Below are 23659 nucleotides of genomic sequence, written 5' to 3'. Positions count from 1 at the left end.
GGAGAGGCCGCTATTAACAGCTGAGGTCGGTGAATAACTTTTCAGAGTTCTCTCTGGGAGCAGTGCGAGAGGCGGCGAGCAGGCAGGCAGGACCGCACTAACTCGAAGGCAAGCGCTTGGTGGGATAAGCGCTTCTCCAGCTCTCCTGTGCACTACCCTCTGCGTTTTATTCTTTTTTTTTCTCCCTCCCGCCTCCCCTTTGTGTTTTCTCGGAGAGAGGAGATCGCTCCGACACAGCCGGTTGAATGTATAGCATGATGGAAACCGAGATTAAAACCCCGCTCCCGCCGCCCAACTCGGGCTCGGCGGCGGGGACCAACGGCGGCAAAAACGGCGGCAGCACCAACGACCAGGACCGGGTCAAGAGGCCCATGAACGCCTTCATGGTGTGGTCCCGGGGCCAGCGGAGGAAAATGGCTCAGGAAAACCCCAAGATGCACAACTCGGAGATCAGCAAGCGTTTGGGCGCAGACTGGAAACTGTTGACCGACGCCGAGAAGCGACCTTTCATCGACGAGGCCAAGCGTCTGAGAGCCATGCACATGAAAGAGCACCCGGATTACAAATACCGACCCCGCAGGAAGACCAAGACCCTGCTCAAGAAAGACAAGTACTCTCTGCCCGGCGGGCTGCTGGCGCCGGGTGGCAACGCCGTCAACAACGCCGTGTCCGCGGCCCAGCGGATGGACAGCTACGCTCACATGAACGGCTGGAGCAACACCGCGTACTCCCTCATGCAGGACCAGTTGGGCTACCCGCAGCACCCGAGCATGAACAGCCCCCAGATCCAGCAGATGCACCGCTACGAGATGGCGGGGCTCCAGTACAACCCCATGATGTCCAGCGCCCAGACCTACATGAACGCCGCCTCCACCTACAGCATGTCCCCGGCTTACACCCAGCAGACCTCCAGCGGCATGGGGCTGGGCACCATGGCGTCCGTGTGCAAGACCGAGCCCAGCTCGCCCCCGCCGGCCATCACTTCCCACTCCCAAAGAGCGTGCCTGGGTGACCTGCGGGATATGATAAGCATGTACCTCCCGCCGGGGGGAGACGGAGCGGATCACGCCACGCTGCAGAGCTCCCGGTTACACGGCGTGCACCAGCACTATCAGAGCGCTGGGACTGGCGTGAACGGAACGCTACCCCTCACTCACATCTGAAGAGACTCCGGCCTTTTTAAGTACTTCGGATACTTGAACGTTTTGATCTGGCAAAACTGGGGGGGGTGGGAGGCGAGCGAAAAAAAGAGACAAATCTGTTTGTTTGTTGTTTTTTTTAAAAATGAAATGTAATTATTTTTCTTCGTAAAGCGAACTGTCCCTTGCAAAGCGCTTTTGAAGAAGACGTATCCAGCGGACTGGACTCGCTGCTTGAGCCCGGCAGAGCTGAAAAGTTTCTTCTGCAGACGGGCTTTCGCGCCAGCACGGAGGCAGTGGAGTTCTGTAGAAGAACCGGACTTCTTTCTTTCTTTAAAAAAAAATGCCAACTTCTTTTTTTTTTTCCCTCCTAAAGGGGGGAAAAAATGCGTGTTGCTTCAGAAAGAGGCGAATTTTATTCTAGTAAACCAGAACGGAAAGAACCCTCGCAAGTAAATGTTTACAGTTAATTTGTAGAATGTCAAAATTCGTGCCGGCGTTGTCGAAACCGTGTAGGATTTTTTTTATTGTTTTAAATGGAGTTATTAGGTTTTAATGACAAAAGACTGTGCGGGTCGCAAGCGCAAGTTTATTTATAGTAAGTCGGTTTTGTTCTTTTTAAGCTTGTGAACATGTAAGTTTTGTATTCCTTTTTGGTTTGTGACGTTTTCACTGTGATATGTTTTTGGCAATATCAGGTTAATCTATATCACGGGCGGAAAGATTTATTTAAACTGACGTTTCTACAGATTTTAAGATCACTCTATTCCAAAAGGATAAATAAATTTGTACAAAACATACCCAATGACTCGGGTTTCATTTCTTGAGATTTCTTGCTCGGGTCTGTCATGTTGTCCGCAGTAGAAGACTTGTCCGAGTACCAGTACCTGACCCGTGTCTTGTGCTCTCATTATCCCCATCTGACAGACGCGGGCCCGACAGCAGAAAGCGCTTTGAAGGGAAAAAATAATCGAAATTTTATCCGGGTTTTAGTAACTGCTGTAAAAAATTGGTTAAGGGTTAACGTGGTGGGGGAAAACAACCTGTTGATTATCTCGTACGATGTGTCAGTTTAAGTGTGACAAATTACAAGTCGCAACAACACGCGCGCTTTTAATTAATCTTGTGGATCTTGAGTCCGTAGACGGGGTTTAAAAACAAAATACTTCTCAGAACATTTACGATACCAACTACAACTGCTCCAGATGGGAACGGTCTGTTGGCCCCTGCAGACCTGAAATTCGACATGTTTTCTGTGTATTGGGGCGTAAGGGAGTTTAAAACGCCAAGTGGTTAATTGTTTTATTGGAACTCTTTCACGGGCCGTTCCTTGTGATCCACCGTTTCGACAGCGTTTATTACAATTCCGTAGCTGGAGATCTGCCACTCGAATTCTACAGTAAATTTTAAGCGGCTTCTTATCAAACGTATCGGCTGTATGTTGATGTTCAGTTAAAAAAGCATGTAATCGTAAATCTCGCAAGTAGGTGACCATAACTCAATTTTCTTTTTTTAAAAACGTGTTCCTCTGGTCTTCCTTAGCGCTCCGGGGCAAATCTTGCCCTCCCATTGTCTTGCTTAAACTTTACTTGGGGGAAAAAACGGCGCCCTCGGTTAAGTTGAAGTAGATTTTGAAATGCTTTGCTATTCATATACAACCTTTATGTGTAGCAATGCATTGAATACGCCTCACGGGTCAACGTGTTTAGTTTTGGAAGGTTGTATAACATTTCCCTGATCCTTTTTATTTTTTCGTCCCGATTTTTAATATTTAAACTGGTCATTTGGGGAAAAGAACTACCTATAGCCTCTAGCGCGGGGCTTACGAAGAACTAAAAGACACTGTTTAAGGGTCACTAAAGAAGCTGCAGTCTTCACGCAGAAGCTTACAAACCTCCAGCAATCGTATTATGCAATTTTGTGCAAGGCAGGGCCTACGTTTCTATCCGCTTTTGGCGTCCGCAAATCATTAGGTAAAATAAATGTACTCTTCAGTACGGTAGCCTGGATTCAATGTGACTTGATTGATGGCTGACTGCGGGGTTGTCCATTTTAAAACAATCGGTCGAACCCGCGGAAATGTAGTGTAAAAGCGTTTTACTGGAATAAGAAAGGCCGAGGCGCCATAGCCGGTACCTTCAGGCCCCATGAAGACAGTTGGTACATTATAAGCCTTCATCAACAACGTGGGTGGAAGGACGTTGCTTCTGAAGTTGGCCTTTCTCTGCAGAATTGGGGGGGGGGGGTTCGTCAGGCTGTTAAAACCAGCTGATCTTCAGGGCTGCGCTCACCTGCTCAGGTATAATTGAGAAACAGCTTCCAGCTGTTGCATAAGGACTTAAGATGAACTGATTTAACTGTTTGACGGTAGCGCCACACAATCATCTATACAATGCAAAAAAGTGGAATTGAGATCATTCGTATCTTATGCCTTAATAGATACCCTATGCGTGTGTATTTTCCCTTCTCAGCAAAATTGCGTGTGACGTCGGTTAGACTCTTAAATTCAGTTTTTGCTTTGGCCTTACTTAACATCTTCATCCAGCCCATTTGAAGGTATCGTGTCTCACACCTCAGGTATCTTGGTCTCCAGTAACCCTATACCTCATGCGACACGAACGTGCTTTGGTTAAAGCTTAAACTTTTCTATTAAGTTCACTTGTATTTTTTTTTCCCTTTTCCAGCCTCAAAATATCGGGCGGGGGTGCGAATCTGATCGCCCACTCGTGCTTTCGCGCTGTGATGAAGTGAGGTTTCTACAGCAGCCAGGTGCGCTCTGGTGAATTTGACTCCACGAACCAGCTACGGGCTCCTGCGGTCCGGTAAAGGGCTATAATTTCCACTTTCACGTTACTCCTGTGTCCATTTTTCTCCAATTAAAAAACGTTTTTAGCACCAATCAAGTAGTTAAATACTTCTGTAGGTTACTACAAGCGTTGATATAAATTGAAAAGTAGGTATAACCCATGAATTAATTCAACCTTGTATTAAATGTTTTGCGTAAAGACACATTTTTTGAGGGGGAGGTGTCATGAAATTTAATAGTCCTGGTGATGACAACCAGTTTAAACCTCCAGGTGTTTGTTTATTTGTGCGTTATCCTCTCCTCTTTGCTAACAGCAGTAAAGGCTTGTAAGTCTTGTAGCTGGCGAGTGGCAGGCAAGTAAAACAAACCTGTCCCTGAGACAGTGAGCCCGATTAAACCGGGGACGTGTTTTGTTTCTTCTGTTTTTATAGTCCTTTCGAAAAAGTGACGCGAAAAACTCCACTGAGCAGAGCGATCTGGGGTTAGATTCCCCTTTGAGAAAGACGTCAACAAAGCCTTAATCTTGGGTGACGATAAAGACGGCGTGGACATGTGGGGATCCAAAATTCCACCGAGACGCTCTGAGACAGAAGAAGATCATCCAGTTAAAAGCGATGGCGTTGGATACAACTGGTTACTGAGATCGGAATGAAAAGAAGGTGTAATCCAGTTTTGAACAAAACCACGCTTTTATTTAAAATGGTGAGGCCGAATTTACATTTATGGAGCGTCTTTTCGGCGGGAGGTTTATGCTGTAGTTCACACGTCTGGTAGCTGAAGACTTCGGCACAGAGCATGTAGGACCTTCACAAACTTCATATACACCTGCCTTTATTAAAATATAAGGGTTTGTAAACTGGGTAATGGAGTTTTACATATTTGAAATACCCCAATAGGATAAATAGCGAAAATGAATTTGCCATAAAGTGTTTCCTAACTTACCACCGAATTGTTGCACGGAAACGGACACCGGTTGGGCCTGTATTAGCAACACGCGGACTCTTGGAGGACAGGGACAGAAAGATACCTGTTACAGAGCGCGTTTAGCACGCACCATTTCTTAGTTCCCTCTTTCTTTTTCTTATAATCCCACATTGAAACAGCAAGCTGACTTGTCACCGCTTTAATAAACGGAGCACGTTCGTCTCGGACCTCTGGAAACTGCACGATCTTGCTTTCTGAACAGAATTTTAGGCTCTCCGAGGGTATTTCTTACGAGCTGACGCTAAAGCTGAGCTATAAAGAACTTTTAAAATCTCCCGAGTGTCTTCTTCGAGTTTTATATGTCGTAATTTTCCTATTCACAATGTGGGTGCATGCTGTTTCAAGATGATCGTTTTGATCTTTCTGCGATTAACCTGTACAATAACGTCGGCTGTCTCAACACAATCCAGAAAGTATTCAATCTCAATGCCTTTGCACCATTAAGCTATTTCCTCAATATACCATGGGTGATTCCACTACCAGGGATAACATGTAGAGAAATTAAATTTGGGAATAATTCTTACTTAATATTTTAAGTAATCTGGTTATTGTGAAAGAATTTCATATGAGCGACGTTTTTCCATAGAAAGTACGCATTTCCTGTAGTAACCGTCCTAATCTTTAACAAATATTATTAATCCCAGAAATCCTAGGAAGAGTTTTGTTTAGAATACCAAATAAAAAAGACAAAGCCCTACAGCATAAAGTAACCCCCCCCGTAAATATCCTGACTCATTCATGTTAACCTGTACCTCGGTTCGTTGTAACATCTGTTTACGTTTTAATGCCAGCTGATGGAGTTGAAAGTGATTTAATGTCCATATTTCTAACTTGAATTCAAGAGACCAGCTGCAACACGTCAAGATAAAAAATAATCATCCTTATTGTACTTCTCAGTCCTTCTTCAACTGCCATGTGACGATTTGTTGTTTCATTGTGCAAGATAGTGTCGGCAGAACCGGACCTTCAGAGATGATTAGGCTCACCGTCTCGGAAGAAGACAAAGGGATGCTACTGGCTTTTCTAGAGAATTTAAAGGAATCGTGGCATTTAGTTGAATGCATGTTACACAAGTTGATTTAAATTAAATGAATGCTATGCCGACATAAAGAAAAAAAATGTATTTATGGATAGTATGTATTGAGTCAAAATGCTTTTTTTTCCTTTTTGAGAAGGGAGCTCCAATGGCAAAGGCAGACGGTCATAATTGAGCGCACCCTTCTCCAGACTAGCTCCCGCATGAGCTCGTTTCAAACTTTGGTTTTCGACTGTAGGCTTCAAAATGAAACATCTAACAGAAGAGGCTGGTCGCCGAACAAAATCTTTTCCTTTATGTTTTTCCACAATGAAAGTTTGGAAGATTGCCTGTGTGTGCATACCACAACAATGGTGATGATGATAATAATAATACACCACAGGTACGTAAGCAGGGACTGTAAAATGTGTCCTGTCATGCAAGTATAAAAGCGGTGAAAATGACATACCTTGTAGGAAGAGACGCTTCTTCACTCACCTCATTCCCTCTCGGCAGGAGGCATGCAGCATGCTGGTAGCTGCAAGGCACCCTGGGATTGCCTTGACCACCATGAGGGCAAGTGCAGTGGCCTGCCTGCCTTCCCACAGCCACAGTTGCTGTTTGACCCATTGCTCAGGGGGGCAGAGGGCTCAGCACGGAGATTAGCTCTGCACACCTTTGTGCAAAGGGATTAGCTCAGCTCTCACTTATTATGGCCACCAACAGCAGTACAGCTTAAGGAACTCTGTAGTTTTTCCTGGTTTTAAACAGCTTCGCCTCCCAGGGCTCCACAGTTGTTTTTTTTTTTTACATTTTAGTGGTTGGTGGCCTTTGTATTGTCACTGTTCTGTGCCGGTGCTCATGAGAGAAATAAAATCCTGGCATCCGTGAAGTGGTTTTATAGGAGGGAAGGGAAAAAACAAGTAAAATTACGACAGAGTTTCAGGTGACTTGCTTTTTTGGATGAATGTTTAAAGTTAACCGGGAAGGGTGGGCTGCAGTCCCTACTGGAGGGCGTGGCGATGAAGACTGCTGGCTACAACACTCTTCTGTAGTTACTAGGTCAAGCTGCGCGATGATGACCTTCTTTTTAAAGATAAACATTTTATCTTTGTAGTCATAGTTTATCTTTTTATCGAAGTAACAAAGATGATTAAGTCTTTGGACGGTAGTCACAAAGCCGTTGTTTTACAAACTGAATGTTTTCTTTTCCAAATCATCGCAGAGGAAGAAGAACCTTCATTGCCAAAAAAAAATAAATATTTGAGGGCTTTGCGTCACCGTGACTTTTTAGTATACATTTCTTTTGCTGAGTTAGTATAAAACAGCATGGAGATGTTACAGTTGCTATTTTCCATTGTACATGACACGCATTTATACAGTTGGGTCCAGAACTGGTCTTATACCGACACTGGGATTTAAACCCACAGACCAGAGTCCCTGACTCCACTCCGCCTCTTGAGCTGATGTAGACCTAGATGATGAAGTTCAGCTGTCTGCCGGACAGGAATGCAGAGCTTCACAAGCGCTGTTAGTTGCTGCTCCAATGGGAGGTCCAGCTGGAATGTTCTACCAGATCTCACCACTTCCACTGCTTAACCAAGGCCAGGCCTCTGTCACGTGATCTTTTTGTGTCCGGCCATGGCTCAGAGCAGCCTGCTTGTCAGCTCTCTGCCTGTTTGCTTAACCCCCGCTTCAAAACATGTGAATCACCTCTCTGTGAAAATTGCTAATGTTGGACTGTGGCATTTTTCACAAATCGCGTGTTTGTCCCAGTGTGCTGCCTCTGGTATTACTGTTAATCCTCACGCACGAGAGGTTGTATCCCTTCAACTCGGTCAGACCAGTTCGGTAAGAATTTGACACACCCCTCCTTTGAAACATGCGTTTTCGGTCACATGAAAGTGTGTTCCTTATCTGAAGAGAGGAGTAAAGTCATTCAGAAAAAGGGTTAGAAGAAAAGGGCTTTATAACGTGGTTTCCTCAGCATAGAAAGACAAGGAAGACTTTTTTTTTTTAGTGAGAGAGACGAAGGGATAGCTGTATCTTGACATGTCTCCATCTTGTTTTTGCTGCAAAATACGACTAGGAAGAGAGCTATTGTTGTTGGTGAGTTTTAAGAATTTGGTTTAGTCTAAGAGTAGTTAGCTGTTACTGCGGTTTTCGCAGCTTTAATAAAAGATGCTCGTTTCGCAGATTTTTGTCAGGCCAGCAGGGAGAGAGCAGGCAGCTTTATGTGTGGTATGGTAAACACTTCAGCGCTCGGTGCAGGCCTGCTCGGCCAGCCTAATCCAGGCCCAGCGCCGTCTGGCCCACGCAGGGCCCGGTCGATCCCCTGACAGGGGTGAGGAGGCTAATCTCCCCGAGAGGGGCAGGTGTTGGCAAGCAGTTTGACTCCGGGCTGCCCTTGCCGTGGGAAAATGGGAAGGCAATCTGAGCGACTGCGGGGCTTCGCTCTGACCCCCACACTCGCTCGTCCAGCTCGGATAAAATCGTTTGAAAACTGGGCTCTCCTCTTCCTCCGCTGTTGGGGAAGTAGCTGGTTGCAAGGGCTTGTAGAAGACATCGTGAGTGACGTTTTCAGATGTTTAGACATTAAATGTTATGGTTGTTGAAAGGCGCTGGAGCAGGCTGGATTCCCTTCAAACTTGTGATATTAAATTATGTCCACTGTGAACTTGTAGCGTCTCTGTTTTCTGGTTTTTGGTCCAACCTGAGAAGTCAATTACTCTCATTTTCACGATTAGGCATACCTAGCCATAAATAAGCATTTTTTAAACCTAATTAATGAATGAGTAAAAAATGCACTTCATAAAAGTAAAGTTACCTTTTAAACACCTTCAAGCCTGGTCAGAGGTTATCGCAATTATGGTGTTAATGAAATAATTAGACCAGCTCTGTAACGGAGAGCTCAGGTGGACTAGAAACCAGAGAGCACTGAGACTTTCAGAAGCAGAGTTTGACACCCCTGAATTAATGGCAGCTGCAATTACCCCATACAGATCAGTGGTTCACCACTTGCGTCCTTGGAAACCATAGGGGTTCCTGGTTTTTGCTCCAGCTGAATTCTTGATCTGGTTGACTTGATTGATTTGATAGACGTTTAATATCTCAAGTATATTTTGATTTGCTTTCAGCTCCCCCCAAAAAATCAAATTTGTAACTAGGTTCATCCCTGTACCGGTTTCTGAGTTTCGTAACTTCTTTTATGCAACTGGTTGTCATTCACACCCGTGTCGGCTCATCGTCGACTGGTCTCCTGTGGAGTGTCAACTGGAAGTCAGGGCTAGCAAGTTGAAAAGAGGATGTGTGAAGTTCTGTCTGCTGAACTTGTCGGACTCTATGCCCTTAAATGGGACAAACCCAAGCGTGAACTAAAGTCTGGGCAGGAAAGCAGCTCAAGGCATCCCGTAGCGCCTTAGATTTAGAGATCAGTTTAGATGATAACCAGCAGACACAGTGGTCCTGCAGGACCTGGGTCAGGAAACACTGATCTACTGTAGGTGTTATCCAGTTGGGTAAGTTAAGAGTGGCAGTGAACGTTCTTCAGACGTTTCCAATCTTGATGTCTTAGTTTGAATGGTCTCTCAATGGAGATCTTGGGCAAGCAGCAGAGCTAGAGATTGTGCTGTTGGATGGTTCAAATGAATGGAAGCTTACAGAAATTAGACCGTCCCAGACCTATGTGTGAGGAAACAGCAGTTCTTCGAAACACTGCAGATATATACGCTTTCTGTGTTAACGTTAGCATTTCTGTTGAATGAGTCAAGGTGTTTCTAGAAGAACTTCAATCAAGCTTTTCAATTGACAGAAAAAAATATTCTAGAATGCTTTGTTTCTTGATTCTTGAAAAGTGCTCATAAAACTGTTGACGTTTTGCGGTATAATGAGTCTTTCAGATAATCACTGAAGAGTGTTAAAAACCTGATGGTCTTTGAAATATGAAGGAAATTTATTTGATAGATAAAGAGATTTTACTTAATGCATTATTCCTTTGTCGCTAAATGCAGAATCTGTATGTCATGTTTCGAGTGAAATTGAAAAATCCCCATAATTCATCATAAAAAGGTTATAAATCAGAAAAGAGCTAGTTTGATCATTATTAGTTAATTGCTCCCAGGATCTCATCCACGTGTTTCTTGAAAGAAACCACAGAACCACTTCAACGTCATGGACGGGTAATTTGTTCCACCCTTCCACATCCCTTGGTGTAAAGAGGTGCTTCCTGTTTTATCTGTTGTATTTCGTGTGTGTTCTGCAGCTTCCAGGCCCGATTTTCCTCTGTCCTCCCTTGTGTTTGCGGTGCTTTAAACAGGACTGTTGGGTGAAAGGACAGTCAGCCCTCAACGTTGGGTCAGGGGGTTAAGTTAAGACATCAGCAGGTGAGGCTCAAGTGAGAGAATTTAGGAAGAACTTCCATCTTGCCTCGAGGCTTCAGACAGACAGTTGTAAGGCTTTGTCTGAGCTCTCAGGAGTTTAAGGTGTTGTTTCTCTTTTTTCTGTATTTAGATTCTCAGTGCCGTACGTCACTGTGCCTGCAGTGATTCACACGAGGCAGAGAAAGAGGAGTGCACTCAGGGTGGATAAAACCCGTCTAATGAATTGGCAGTTATTGGTCAGGGCAGAATAACCTTCCCCTTCTCACTGCAAAATTGAGCTTGTATCAATCTGAAATGCACAGACACGCAGAGCTGAAGAAATAGTGCATTCACATATTGCCTGTGATTTACTGCGCATTAGGTTGTAATTTAAGGTCATCCATTACACTGTCTGAAAGCAAAGTCGTGTTTATTTTTCTGCCCAAAGAGCTCAAGTAAGAAACTTGAAGAACTTGCCCCAGGTTTTCACGATGAATAAATTATTCACATAAGAAGTTACAGCACTGTAAAGATTGCTTTCTGGATACAGTTTTAACAAATTAAAGTGTTATTATTCTTGAAGTCATTTGTAATAGTTTTAATCAAAGTCTTTATGAGGAATTCCATCGTTCCTTTATAATCCCTGTCGCAACTTTATGTAAACATGTCTGCTATGATAATTAGAAATGCTTAATGGTGCAGATGAAAACATGTTTTCAGGTGCCAGCTTTCAGACCAACCTGTATCCAGAAATATGATTCCTAGAAGTACGAAGCTATGAATTAATTCATCTTGTGAGGAGGGCCTCGCAGAAAGACCTCTCTGTTTTAGAGCAGAAATGTTTATTCACCCTGCTTTAGGAAGCAGGCTAAAGTAAAAATACATTTAATTGTTTTCCTGGGCCTGTGTGGCACAGTGTCTGGGCTTGGGGTGTGATTCTGTACTGGGGAGCCCTCTGTGTAGAGTCTGCATGCTCTCAGCATGTTCACATGGGGTTTGCCCAGGTGATGTGTCTTTGGAAGGTGGGAGGAGACTACGGTGGCTGTGCTAACTGGCATGTCTAAATTGTTCTTGCGAGCCCTGTGATGTACTGACAGTGTTGCCAGGGCGTAATCCTGCCTCTGTTACTGCGGTAGGTGCTCAGTTGCCCATGTATGAGCCCATGCTCAGTATGACATGGTTTCGGTGGCCTTCTTAAAAACGAGCACAACCCAAGATCATTTCTTCCCCCAGACTGGAGAAGCAGAAATTGACATGTACAACGTTTGGTATGGTAACCTACTTTTAAAGACCTTTTTTTTCCCCTCCTTTCCCAAGGAAAAAATGGGGCAAATTTTACAATAGGTCGGAAGAGGTGGAATAGATTGTCCGAGCTTGACAAAACTGTCTCTGTGCTGGAGCCCATGCGGTGTGATATGTTCGGGACATTGTTCTCTGTCTCTGAGGACACAATGGGGTCTGAGGGTCAGCGGAGGGGTTGTGAGGGGCTGTGGTGGGCGAGGAGCTGGGCCTCCTCAGCTGGGGCGCAGATATCGATTAGCGCTCAGTGCAGGCTGCGTGAAGGAGCCCGCACTGCCACTGGGCCTGACAGTTGCACACTAGATTGACGGAGGAGCAATTTTCTCTGAAAGGTCTGCCTGTGCCGCCGGGTGAGGAAGGAGGTGTGCACAGCTCGGGAAGCACCTCTCCTCCGAGGGCTAGGAACTGAAAGAAACCCCTGCGTGCTCCACCCTGCCTGCCTGCCTACCTCGGCTCCCTTTCCAGCTCTCCGGCGCCAGCTCTTACCTGCTGCTTCTCCGGAAGGCTCTTCCCTGTTTTTGCCAGGTTTTTTCCCCCTTGCTGTCCGCGGCCGGCGCCTGTCGAGGCCTCCTCTGCGCCGGGCCGCAGTGTGGCGCGTTAGCGTTGTGCACTTGTGCTCACTGTGTCACATATTGATTAGTTGCCATTGTCAGTTTGTCATTTTTTTTTCTGTTTCATAATTTGTCCTAGAGGGACACCGCTGGCCCCAGTAAGGCTAGGGCTGCAGCCTGCCCTCTCCGCTGTGTCTGTCTCCAACTTGGGGTGGGGGGGGCACAGAGCCTCACAGTAATGGAGCAGCAGCTCCGTTGTTTTCAGGCCAGCCTAAGGAAGGATATTTAAGCTCAGCAGCTTAGAGGGAGTGGACTTTACTTTAAAGCTCCTTATCCTCGGTGGTTGGCCTGTTTTGCAAAGGAAGCTATCTAACGGGGGGGAAAAAAAAAGTTGTGGACTGATAATGACCATTTTAGAACAGAAGATCATAAAAAAGGTCAGTGTATAAGGTCTCAAACAAGAGAAACTGTCTTGCCCATTTGGTAGTTAGTAGCTAACTGATCCAACTGTCTCTCCATTTCATGAAAGAGGTTGGGGCTTCAACTACAACAATATAGCTGGCTCCTGCAATCCTTTGTGTAAAGAGTGTCTCCTGTTCTCGGGTCTGAATGCACTTCTACATAGCTTCCCTTGTGACTTGCAGGTCGTGTTTCACTGTCAGAAACAAGAGCAGGCCATCAAGGCCCGTTGGTTAGGTGTGTGTTTTTTACACACCGGACGGAACGAAAGGAGTGAAGCCACTTTTGTTTTCTTGGTGAAAGCAGCAAAAATACCACGCACAAAATGCAATATCCTGGTACTGATAATACTGCCGATCATAGCGTGCAAGCAAACTAGGACGGGAGCTGCAGCTTTTCAGATAAGATCTCAATGAGTGTTTAAGGGCATTCATTTCTTTTGGTAATTTTTTTGTGAATCTTCCGGCGTCAGGTTCTGCCCTTTCGGCAACAGAACACCCAAGGAGCGATGCTCCGGCACCTGAGTTTGGAGGCTGTCTGGCCAGTTTTCACAGGGGGCAGCAGCTCCTGCAGAGGGCATTAGCATGGGGAACAGGTTTGGAGAGGGCAGCGCTAGTGTCTGTGTGAACACACTGATGGGGCAGAGAACGGAGAGGACTGCGGGCCAGGTCTCCTTAAGCCACCTCCGCTCTTTTAGTTTTGTAGAGCAAAGATTTTCATTCATTCTCGTACCTTTTCACTAATGTTTAGATCCTGAAAAGTAGAGGGGGCATAACGGCCTAGAGGTTTCTGTGAGTAGATGTGATGGCACCCCTGGAAAACAACTATTAAACTATTAAATTTAAAAACAATATCAACCCAGCAAAAAAATGAATTCCCAACAGAAAATGACTGTGGTGTCTGTATTGTTTTTAATGGTCCTTTTGTTTGCTGTTTGGCTGTCATTTATCCATGACATCGCCTTTGCTCTGTGTTAGTGTTACACTGAAGCCAGCCACATTGACAGTTCTCCAGTCCCTTTACGGTACCTGCATGACTTTTGCAGGAGAACACATGACAGTTTTAAACTGGATATGGGAACACTTTCCCTGTGGGCAAATTGCCCATCTGACCTATTTCACATCACGTGGGCACATTTCACATTTTAAAAAGGAGAGTTTGTTCTCAGTTGACTTACCTGCTGGAATAAAAAAGGTGGTGCTTTTTATAAGAGTGCGTCCAGAGGAATTGAGCAGGCCGGATTGTGCTGATCAGATGAGACACAAGCAAGTGCGCCTGGCTGAGACAGCTTTTATGGTGCCTTCGTGTATTTTCACATGTACATATTCTCACTGCTGGCAATACTTAATATTGCATTTCACTTTACATTCCAAGAAAACCTTTGAAGGAATTAGATCCTGGGTTTGAACCCGAACACAGCAGCAGATCTATTATGTGTGCATTCTGGGGGGGGGGGAAAGGGTTAAAAAGAGTACGTTTTCTGAAATTCCGCCCTTTTCTTTTGTTTTTGATATGTGCACTTTGCTCCTCTGTAGTTTGACCCCCACCCCTTCCACAACCCCAACCCCAAATACCCTCCTGAAATTCACACCCCGAGCCCATTAGCATGTGTGCAGGGCTGCCCGTCTTTAGTGTGAGCCGTGACACCAATCAGCAGAGATGGTCGGCTCTTTGTCATGCTAACCGAGGTTGGGCTCCGTTTCTTATGCGAATGCCTCTGCTCTCAAGTCCAAGTTAAGTTGGGCCTCGAAAGGCTCCCAGCCCTAGGGCTGGTGTTCATGGAGCTCCTCGCTGGGGGTCACAGTGGAGATACCCTGCCCATTGCCCAGGTCTTCATGCTTAACGGGTTCATTTCACATTCAAATCGAACAATCAGGCTTCCTAGCATCGGGGGTTATTTATGACTAGGGCAGGGGTTAGTAGGTCAGGGTGGTAGCTTCAAAAGCAAAAAGAATGAGGGGTTTGGGGGGAAGGTGCTAAATTGCTATAAAATAAGGACAACAAATTTCAGCTGAACGGAGATGATTTTGATGCCGAAAGTTAGCCGTTGTGAGAATTGCAGTACGTGCAAGAAGAGGGGCTCTCTTTCGACACGGGCCCGGCTCCGTTCCCAGCTGCCGGTTTTAAAAGCCACCTCCAGACCATGCCCTGGGAAACGGATTTGTTCTTAATGATCCACTGCGTCACAGCTCTACAGTTCTGCAGCCTGGCGCGTGTCGGGCCTTCAGATCTGTCACCCCGGCTCCCACTTCGTGTTGCAAGATGCCTGCGACAGCCGCCGAGTTCTGGGGTTTCTGTGTCGACCTCAGTACCTTTCCTGCAGAATACCAGTCCCACAGGTTTTATGGTCTCCAGTGTGGAGACGTGGAGTAATGTGGTCACTTGTTCAAGGCAAGATCCTTTGGAATAAAACAAGTCCACTGCTGAGTAACTTCAATAGTTTGTTTCCTACCTGTGTTTAAAAAAGCGTGTTGCGAGTCTGTGTTAATTGGTGGTTTAAGGGTGATCTATGAAGGTGATGCTCAAGCATCGGGATTATTGGTACAATACAGGGCTTTGTATGACCAAATCCCGAGCAGCATGTACATGTACAAACGCAGTGTGTGTTCTGTGACGAGCTCAGTGGATACGTTGTAAGAGAGACGCTCTTTAATAGCTTCACAGGTTTGTTTGCGGAATCCACATGTTGACTGATTTCACAGAAGCCTCAGACCCACGGGATGTTTTAATTAGCCTCTAATCACCCCGCGGGGCGATTGTATTTTGCCCTGATAACTTGGGTAAACAATTGGACAAGTCATTGAAATGGGGCTGCAGATCGGAAGGACGCGGCCGGTCGGCGTTCTCTCAGGCTGCTGCGGTCTTGGTTTGCGAGCCGTGTGCTGTCTGTCCCAGCCGCGCGCTGCCCCAGGGGCTGCAGTAATGGCACAGACTGCAGTCCATTAGCCCTCTCTGAGCGCTCCCTGTGTCCCTGCCCTCTCTCCACTCCTTGCTCACCACCACTGCCTGGCCGCGCAGACAGTTCGCATGATTTATGTTTCAGCCAACTGTATTTGCTTTCCTAAAGAAACCAGAGTGTTCTTCTGGGGGGAAAAAAAACTGCTGAATAACATAATCCTCGTTAACTAGGGAATTTTAAGCTAAAAAATAACATATAGCCATGAGTTAGAACTGTTAACATTTTCCTGTTTTAAGGCGATTTGTTTCAAGAACAAACAGCAGTATTTCTTCCTCCCCTGCTGTAACATCTGCCTGTTTTCTGCCTGTGCTTGAACCAGTATAGTCTCCTGCCACAGCCTGCCTCCCAGGAGCACACCCAGCTTGGTTCCAGTGTGGCAGACAGATACCTTACAGATTTTATCCACGGCATTTATGAAATGTGGCAAGTACATAGTTTTATAGGGACTAATACAATTGAATATAACACTTTTAATTTTCTCATTTTAGGCCCTAAATGTCAGTTCTATGTCCAACTCAACCTCAGCACTTGCAGATCAGGAAGATTGTGTGCGGACAGGATCCGCAGCTGGGTGTAACTGGAACAGAGGCATGCTTGACTCCTTTGCTTGCACATCACTTATTCTTTATACCTTGATGAACACTCAGTTAACCAGATGCAGCTACCTTTCGCACAAGTCACTGCAGGTCAAGAACAGCCGCCCAGAGAGAGAAGTGTTCTGTATCATATATGGGTTGTTTTTCTTCCTATATAGGCTATAAATGTCTGTTATTTTCCGAGGATGACTAGAGTTTGTTCAAGAAGACTATGATGGTAGAATCGATCAGTTCCTCTCAGTTTAGCAATACCCTCCTGGGGTTTCCAGAACCTCTGTTTGATGGGAAAAGTAAATGCTTTGTGAGCTGTATTTTTAAGAATCTCTTTGATTTAATTTTTCTAAAGACTTTCTTCCCCCCCCTCCATGCACACACACACACACACACTTTCTGGCAGAACTGCAACCGGCGAAGACGTTTTTCCCGTTTGTGTTTGGGTTGTTTTGCGAATGGCCTGACAGGAGCAGAAACAGACGCGGAGAGGTGTGAATATTGACGGCAGCCGCCCACCCCCGAGGGCCGCATGTGTGAAATCGGGCCGTCCCTCCAGGCCGCTGCACACTCCTGCGATCTGCGCTGGAATGTCCGCTGTTTCAAGGTGCTGCCCAGGCCAAAGCATCGGCCGTCTAGGAGGAACACGGATTTTTTTGCACAACTCTTTTCTCATTCAGACCTGCATGTTTTCGAGGTTTGTGCCCCCGTTTTGTCGAGTGTCTCGTTTACAGAGGTCATGCGGTTCTGGGAGAGACTGACGTGAAGATGTGTGGAATCTGATCCAGGCTGGGGAGCTGCTCCAGTGAGAGAGGAGATGGCCGAGCCATCTGTGCAGGTAGAGTGCATCTCCTCAGGCCCAGGGCATTACTGCTACTCTGGTACATTAAGAGACAGACTCTGCCGCTTGGGTGACCTGCCCTTAACGGAGCGGACAGCAGATTAACGCCAAGCTGCGCGGATCACGTTTATCTTCCCCTGTGTCAAAGGGGGGGAGGTTGCAGGGGTCAGCTGGGGGGATGGGGGGGGGGGGGGTGCCCCTTATTTCTCTCTCTCTGCTTCACCTTTTGTTTGGACCGCCCTGCTGAGAATTCCTCCGTATCTCCGCGCGCCGTGGTTTAACACCTGCTCTTCTCATCTGACCTCTGACCTCCGCCGGCGCTGCGAACCATTGCACGCCTCCCAGAATGCAACAGAGGACAGAAACGGAAACCGGCCTTCAGAGCCGTGGGAAGAGAAATGTGAAAGGTGTGTGTGTGTGTGTGTGTAGGGGGGGGGGGGGGGATTCTAAAGTATGAAGGAGTCTGTCGCTCATTTGTGCTACTTCCCTTCTCGGAAGGATAACCTCGGATGAGGAGACGCACTTTTCACCAGCGGCGAAGGGGCTGGTGTGTCGAGGTACGAGAAGGACAAGTTCCTGCACGGATGTGATCATCACAGACAGAAAAGAGTCTTCAGCATCTCTGCACCCTAGCTGATTGCTCAATTGACTCCGTTCTTCCACTGCACTGGCGGCAGGGGAATCTGCAGAGCATATCTCTTATCAGCTAAAGTCCTGCGGACTGCCTGTCCGTGAGCTGCCCGAGGGTCCGCACACTGACCGGTGCTCTGGTCTCGGTCTCATCTCCCGCTGGGGTCGGACACCCCTTTCCCCAGACTGGGTCGCCACTGGACCCGGGACAGAAGACAAAAAGGCAAAAGTGGGGGTGGGGTGGGGGGGCGGGGGAGAAGAAGCCTGAAGCGCAGTGAGAGAATGACTCCCGTGTTTGAAAAAATAAGACGTAAAATAGGTACTGCTATACAAAAAAAGAAAAGAAACGGAAAAACATCACTACCAAAATTACACGAAATAGCCTTAATTCTGTCATTAACTGGCTGAAAGCTGAGGCTCATTTCATTCAGTTAGTGCTTCATATTCAGCAGCTCTGAATAAACCAGGGAAGCCCGCTGTGAAAATGGTGTCGTAATCAGAAGCTGCCAATTCTGTGTGATCAGCCCAGCTCCTGCTGCCCCACCCCCTCTCTGCTCCGTAAGGGGATCCTAATGAGGCATCCGAGAAGAGAAGGGGGGTGTGATGGAGGGAGGAGAGTGTGTGTATCGGGGGTTGGGGGTGGAGGGGATGGGGGGGGGGGGGTGGCACATACTTTTTTTTTGTTCCCACATTTGATTATTCAGGTTGGCTGAACTAAATTCTAAACCCATAAAAAGTCTAATCCCCTCTAGGGGCATTTGCATACATTTCAGGTCCCTTTTCAAAGAGCGAGAGGGAGGGAGGTGGGGGTCTCCACCTCCACGCTGCTCAAGACTATGAGATGACACCGTGGTGTGAAATATAGGCCTGCAAACTGGGACTTTGGAACTCAACCCACCCCCCCCCCGAAAAAAAAACCCGCCCGTCTCCCTCTTTTCCACCTCAACGCATCAGAATCCAAATCTGACACAATGTCCTCCAATAGAAAGTGACTGTAATGCCTCATTCTCATCCACTTGCATACAGATCGCTATGGGCCTTATTCATTTGTTCCTGCACTTGCTCTTACCTGCAGAGACTTTTCCAAGTGCCCCGACTCTGCACGGGTGTGGCAGGCTGTAGAGCCTGACACTCACACGGTACCACACTCAACATAGTGCACCACAACATCATGGAAGAGCAGGTTTATAGACAGATCTTTTAACACCAATCCCCGTGTAAACTCACTGCTTAAAAGTGCAGAGAAGGATGTTGATGTACACACCTGTCACAGACAGGAAGCAATCCTGTTTTATCTTAACTGGCGTAATCCTGTCATGATCTAAGGGTATTAGTGAGGGCATGCATGTGTTGATTGTAAACTGTGATGGGCTCAGTTTGTAGTGCACAGGCCTGTATTTTATTTAAATACAGTGTGAAAATAAGGAATGGCTCTGTGTGTGTACTTGATTGTGTTTGTTTAAATTGGGTGTAGAAGTGTGTGTTTACCTTAGTTTGGTGCCAACTAACCTGATCTTTGAGAAATATTGTGTATTTGCACAGCAATTCTAGCTTAGGTGTGATTTCAGCTCAGAGAATGAGCCGATAGATCCCCAGACGTAATCTGCTTTCACTGTTTGTGTTCTGCCAGTTGATGGTGATTCAGTAGCTGTGTGCTTAACTCAGTTTGTGTTATCACCCTCCAAGCAGTGTGGTTCAAGTTTTTTTTTAAATTATCCACCTGACAAACAACAAAAGGTTTTGTCCAGGGATGTCAGTGTGCTGCCTAGTGCTTGACTCTACAGGTGCATTTTGTAATGAGTGGGTGAGAGAATAAGTTGTTGTGCTCTAGCTGTGTTGTAATCAGGTGAAGTACTCTTAAAAATATATATATGTTATAGTCAAGGCCTAAGAGTTGTATTAGGCCCACACAAGGAACACCTTGGTAGCTGAGATTCCATTCCAGACTAAATAAGGTAACAAAGAAATACTGTTAACTACCTCTTCATACGTACTTACCCACAGAGAGTTATATAAATTGTTCTGTTCCAATGGCTGCATAGTTTAGTTTGTTCAATTTTATTTGAAATCTGAAATATTATTAAGCGATCTTGTCAGATCACTCTGATGTTCCTCAAGCCCTTATTTGTGCGCAGGAAAAAAAAACTGACTGCTCATAGAAATCTTTAGAAATTATATTTGGATGCAAAAATAATTTGCTCTAAAGTCAAGCCATTATTCTTTTCCATTTTTATTATTTTAGCATCGTTTGCAGGTTTTAAAACATCGCTGTGAGGGGAAGATTTTCAGCAGTTTTCAAGGGTGGTGAAGACTAAGGACCTCATATCCGAAGGGCCTGTGTCTTTAGAGTATGAAAGTGTAGATAGCAGCAAAGAAGTGTCATCGCAGAAATTAGTCTGAGTGCCAAAGTCAGCCTAGCAGACCTCGAACAGCAGCAGGGTGAGTGCTGTGTCCAGCCCTGCCTCCCTGTTGTCTAATGCCTGTTATTGTGGACGAAGGCGGACTGGATCCTGGACTGTGTAGACGCTGTCCAGTCACATGGGGGCCTGTCAGCAGCGCTCTCCTGCAGAGTGCAGCGTCAGGCTACAGGGCACTGAGCAGCCATTGTGTGTGATAAGCAAAGCAGAAAGTCCTGGCGACAAAAGGGGGAGGAGCTGGCTCAGCACACACAAAGATGAGGGAGGGGCACGGAGCTCGGGGGGGGGGGTGCGTTCTGCTGGGGGCTAAATAGACCCACTCACCCCCAAAACACCCCCAGCCCCCACCCCACTGTCCCTCCGCCCTGGCCTCCTCTCCTCCCTGCTCTCCCTGGGCTCCTCCAATCACAGCCGCCTGCCCAGGGCACTGAAGGAGCATCTGAAACCGGGCGACCGAAAGGAAGAGTTTGAGTTTGTTGTTTTTTAATAAATCAATTCAACTCTTTTATCACCTTTTAATCTTTTTTTTACCCCCAACAAGAAAACAGCCTGTAATCCCTGCAAGAGTAGTTTGTGTACAGAGATCAGACAAAGATCACGCAAAGATGCGTGTGATCACAGGAACGCATGCAGCATGTTGTCCGAGGGGACGAGCCTTTCTGATACAGGTATATCTGTGATGCCAAAGATTCAGTACACCATGCCAGTGCTTGCTTTTGTGCCCAAATCTGATTTCTGTTAAGGAGTCATTTCTCCCTTCTGAAGTACATGGAATAATGGCTTCAGAACCTTTCATATGCTCTTCTTTATGTGCCTTTTTACTGCAAAATATTATTATTATTATTATTAAAAGACTGAAAGCAGTGAGAGGCTGGAGGCCAGCCTTCTGCTGTTAGCTATGCTGGCTGAACCCTGCCCAGCCGTAATGTGCATCACTGTCCAGTACATGAATTCTACTGCCGCGCTCTGTGTCCGATCGTTGCTACTGAGCCAGCAGGGCATTGGGGTATGAAAAGTAAACACAATGATGCCCCCAAAGCCCTGAAGTACCCCAGTAGCCACCCTATGGACTCCCAGGCCACAGCTTATATGAAAGAACCTCTGTTCTTGTCCGAAGTGGTTCCTAAGAGATGCACATTTCAAAGTCCATATTAATTCTTCAGTGTAAATCATCGACTCAGAAACCTGCATGTGATCTCTCTTTCTCCTTCACTTTGGAAACAAACGACATGCATTAGTGGGTTTCCCTGTTCTCTATGCATCTCTCTTCAGTCTTCTCCAATTGCTAGCTGTTGCACATTCAGACCATTGCAATGACGCCAGACTCTTCCTCCAAATCCAAAACTATAAACACTGACCCTTTCTGTGACACTGGCCTTTAGTTCTCATCAAAACCCCAAACCGTCGGTGCCTCTTCTTCAGCTGTTGTAACTGTTTTCAAACTTTGTTCATCATCTTACAAGGTAATGCCCGTTCAGCTTTGTTTGCTCAGTGTGCTGCGCTGTGTGCTGTACTGAACAGGTAATGCTGCTGCATTATTACCTGCTGTAGAAATAGCCATTGATACCGTCTCTTTTTCCTGTTTTCCCTTTGATCTCCTTGTGTGCTGGGCTTGGTTCCTCGCGGAGGTGTTCTGGGAAACCTAATCCAAGCTCCCTGTCGCAGTGCTCTGGGAGGGGCATCTGAGGAGACAGCAGTGGCCTCCTGAGGTAGCTAATCTGCTCAGGAAGGGAAGAGAAGAAGCAGTCTGCTTCCTTCCAGCCCCAAATCGCCCCCCAGCACACACCCCCCCTCCCTGCTCCCCTCCCCTGACAAAAGATCAAACCCGATGCACTTCTCTCCCCCTGGGGCACAATTTGTGGAGGACTGCAGCAATCAGGAAATAGATTATGGCTGCTTTTCCCCTCCACCTGTCCTGCGGTGAGGTGGCAGAGAGAAGCTGTTTGCTCGTTACTTCTTCATTTGTGTAATTAAATAAGCTGTGACCAATCCGACAGGGCCCATTTTCCTGCTCCGACAGGACTACTGTGTTAAGCTGTTCCCCATAGGCGTGTAATCACTGCGCCAGGCAGCCCAGGTGGAAGCTGAAGCTGAACCTGCTGGCCCGCATGAAAGAGTGTGTGTGCAGAGGAGGGCCCGCTGCACTTTCAGTGTGCGCGCGCGTTTGCACACGTGCGAGGGTTCGGATTCGCGTGCACCTGTACTGTGCGCTGGAGGTGTGTGCGTGTGTGAGGTTCCCTGTTCCTGGAACAAGTTCCTTCTTGAGTGTCTTGCCCTGTGTTTGGCAGTGTTTCTGCACCTCATGGTCTGGAAGAAGGACTGCTGTTTAATTTGAGGGCTGAGGTTCTTACCAAAGAACCATGAAGCCTACCACCGTGTACAGTAATGTGGTCAAGGTTCCTTTCCAGTTCTCTGCCTCTGTGTAGGGTATGATCTCTGCTTTCCCCTCTCTGACTTCACGTGTCATGGGCCATGCTTGCTGTGTTGTGCCAAAGTGGAAGTGGGAGTGTTTTTCACCCAGTCTTAGTGCAAGATTTCTTCTTACCAAAGGCAGTTTCTTATTAAATAACAACCCAAAAAGCGGAGTGCTTGAACAGCAAAGCCCCAGGCGAGTTTCAATAAAGCATGAAAAGGGGGGAATATAGTTTAATTGAGAGGTCTCTGATTAAAACAAAGCATCTGTAGTCCCTCTCACAGCAGAAAGTTGGTCCTGCACTTCGATTCTGATGGCCACCTGGACAAAAAGCGTGATGGCGGCGCTAGCCACAGGCCGAGACTCATTGAGGCCGCTGCTCAGCTCCTGGACTCCCCGCGTGCCCCTGCCAGGAAAGGCAGGCTCTGTCGCTCCGCTGGGCTCAGCCGGGAGACGGCCATTGTCCGGACTCCAGTGGAATCCCGATGACATCACCGTTTAGAATCGCGTCTCCAGTAACGGCAGCGCAGTCAGCTCCGGGTTGGTCAACTGCAGGAAGCAAGCCCCTGGCGGCCATAGGCGTTTAAGAGTGTTAACACAATTGTCCTGTGAAGCAATACCAGCAATACCAGCTCTGAATGAGAACTAAAAGGCAAAAGAGGTGAGGCTCGAGGCCAGAGTGTCTCCTCCGTCCTGCGGCTCGTACCCCAAACTGGGAAGAGTGCGACGAGGTGCCGATTCAGGAGAAACGGGGGTGTTGCTTAGGAACAGGAGCAAAATGGGAATATGGAATCAAACAATGAGAATGACACATGAGCAGGGTGAGCTCGGAGGATTTTGTTACCTCCAGACTCTACCTTTAACGTGAACTTTTGGCCCCGTGTTTGCTCTGCTCCTCCTGCCCCCCCCCCCGCGCTCTAGTCAGTTGTTCACCTGGGCTGCTGTCAGCCCACACGGCCTCTCCTGCTCAGCGCAGCCTGAAGCCCCACTCTGACGTCGCTCCAACCACAGACCTTCACAGCAGATTTGTCATTCGGCTTCCAGAACAAAAGCAGCCTCTCTGCTATTTTAAGCTGCTGGTTTCTTTTTTTTTTTCCCACAGCCTGTGTGTGCGCTGTGTAACCCAGGCCTTTCCTGCCCTCCTCTTTTCACTCCTTAAACATAACCCGCACTTCAACCCCATATGTGTTTGTTTTCCTCG

At 46.8% G+C, this 23659-nt stretch overlaps 1 protein-coding gene and 1 long non-coding RNA gene across 4 annotated transcripts in view; both read left to right on the top strand.

Annotated features, from left to right (window-relative positions):
- LOC148654064 (uncharacterized) overlaps positions 1–17734 on the top strand; it is a 35649-nt gene extending 17915 nt beyond the window's left edge. The window contains exons 2-6 of one of the 3 annotated variants that reach the window (XR_015924940.1): positions 3824–3961; positions 4377–4647; positions 16059–16995; positions 17344–17405; positions 17497–17734. This is a non-coding gene — a long non-coding RNA (uncharacterized LOC148654064). The other 2 variants (XR_015924942.1, XR_015924941.1) reach the window with 2 other exon arrangements.
- On the top strand, positions 10–1939 carry sox3 (SRY-box transcription factor 3). The gene has a single exon (XM_088597244.1). It carries the CDS (start codon positions 246–248, stop codon positions 1161–1163), a length of 918 nt encoding a protein of 305 aa, XP_088453370.1. The 5' UTR covers positions 10–245; the 3' UTR covers positions 1164–1939.
- Positions 17735–23659: the final 5925 nt, after the last annotated feature.

This window comes from Lepisosteus platostomus, chromosome 10 (genome assembly GCF_059453375.1).
Source record: "Lepisosteus platostomus isolate fLepPlt1 chromosome 10, fLepPlt1.hap1, whole genome shotgun sequence".
NCBI lineage: Eukaryota > Metazoa > Chordata > Actinopteri > Semionotiformes > Lepisosteidae > Lepisosteus > Lepisosteus platostomus.
This window is presented reverse-complemented; position numbering and strand designations above follow the sequence as displayed.

Bases quoted from the DNA above. Each gene is read 5' to 3' on its own strand.
- sox3 (XM_088597244.1), top strand. From the start codon at position 246: ATGTATAGCATGATGGAAACCGAGATTAAAACCCCGCTCCCGCCGCCC.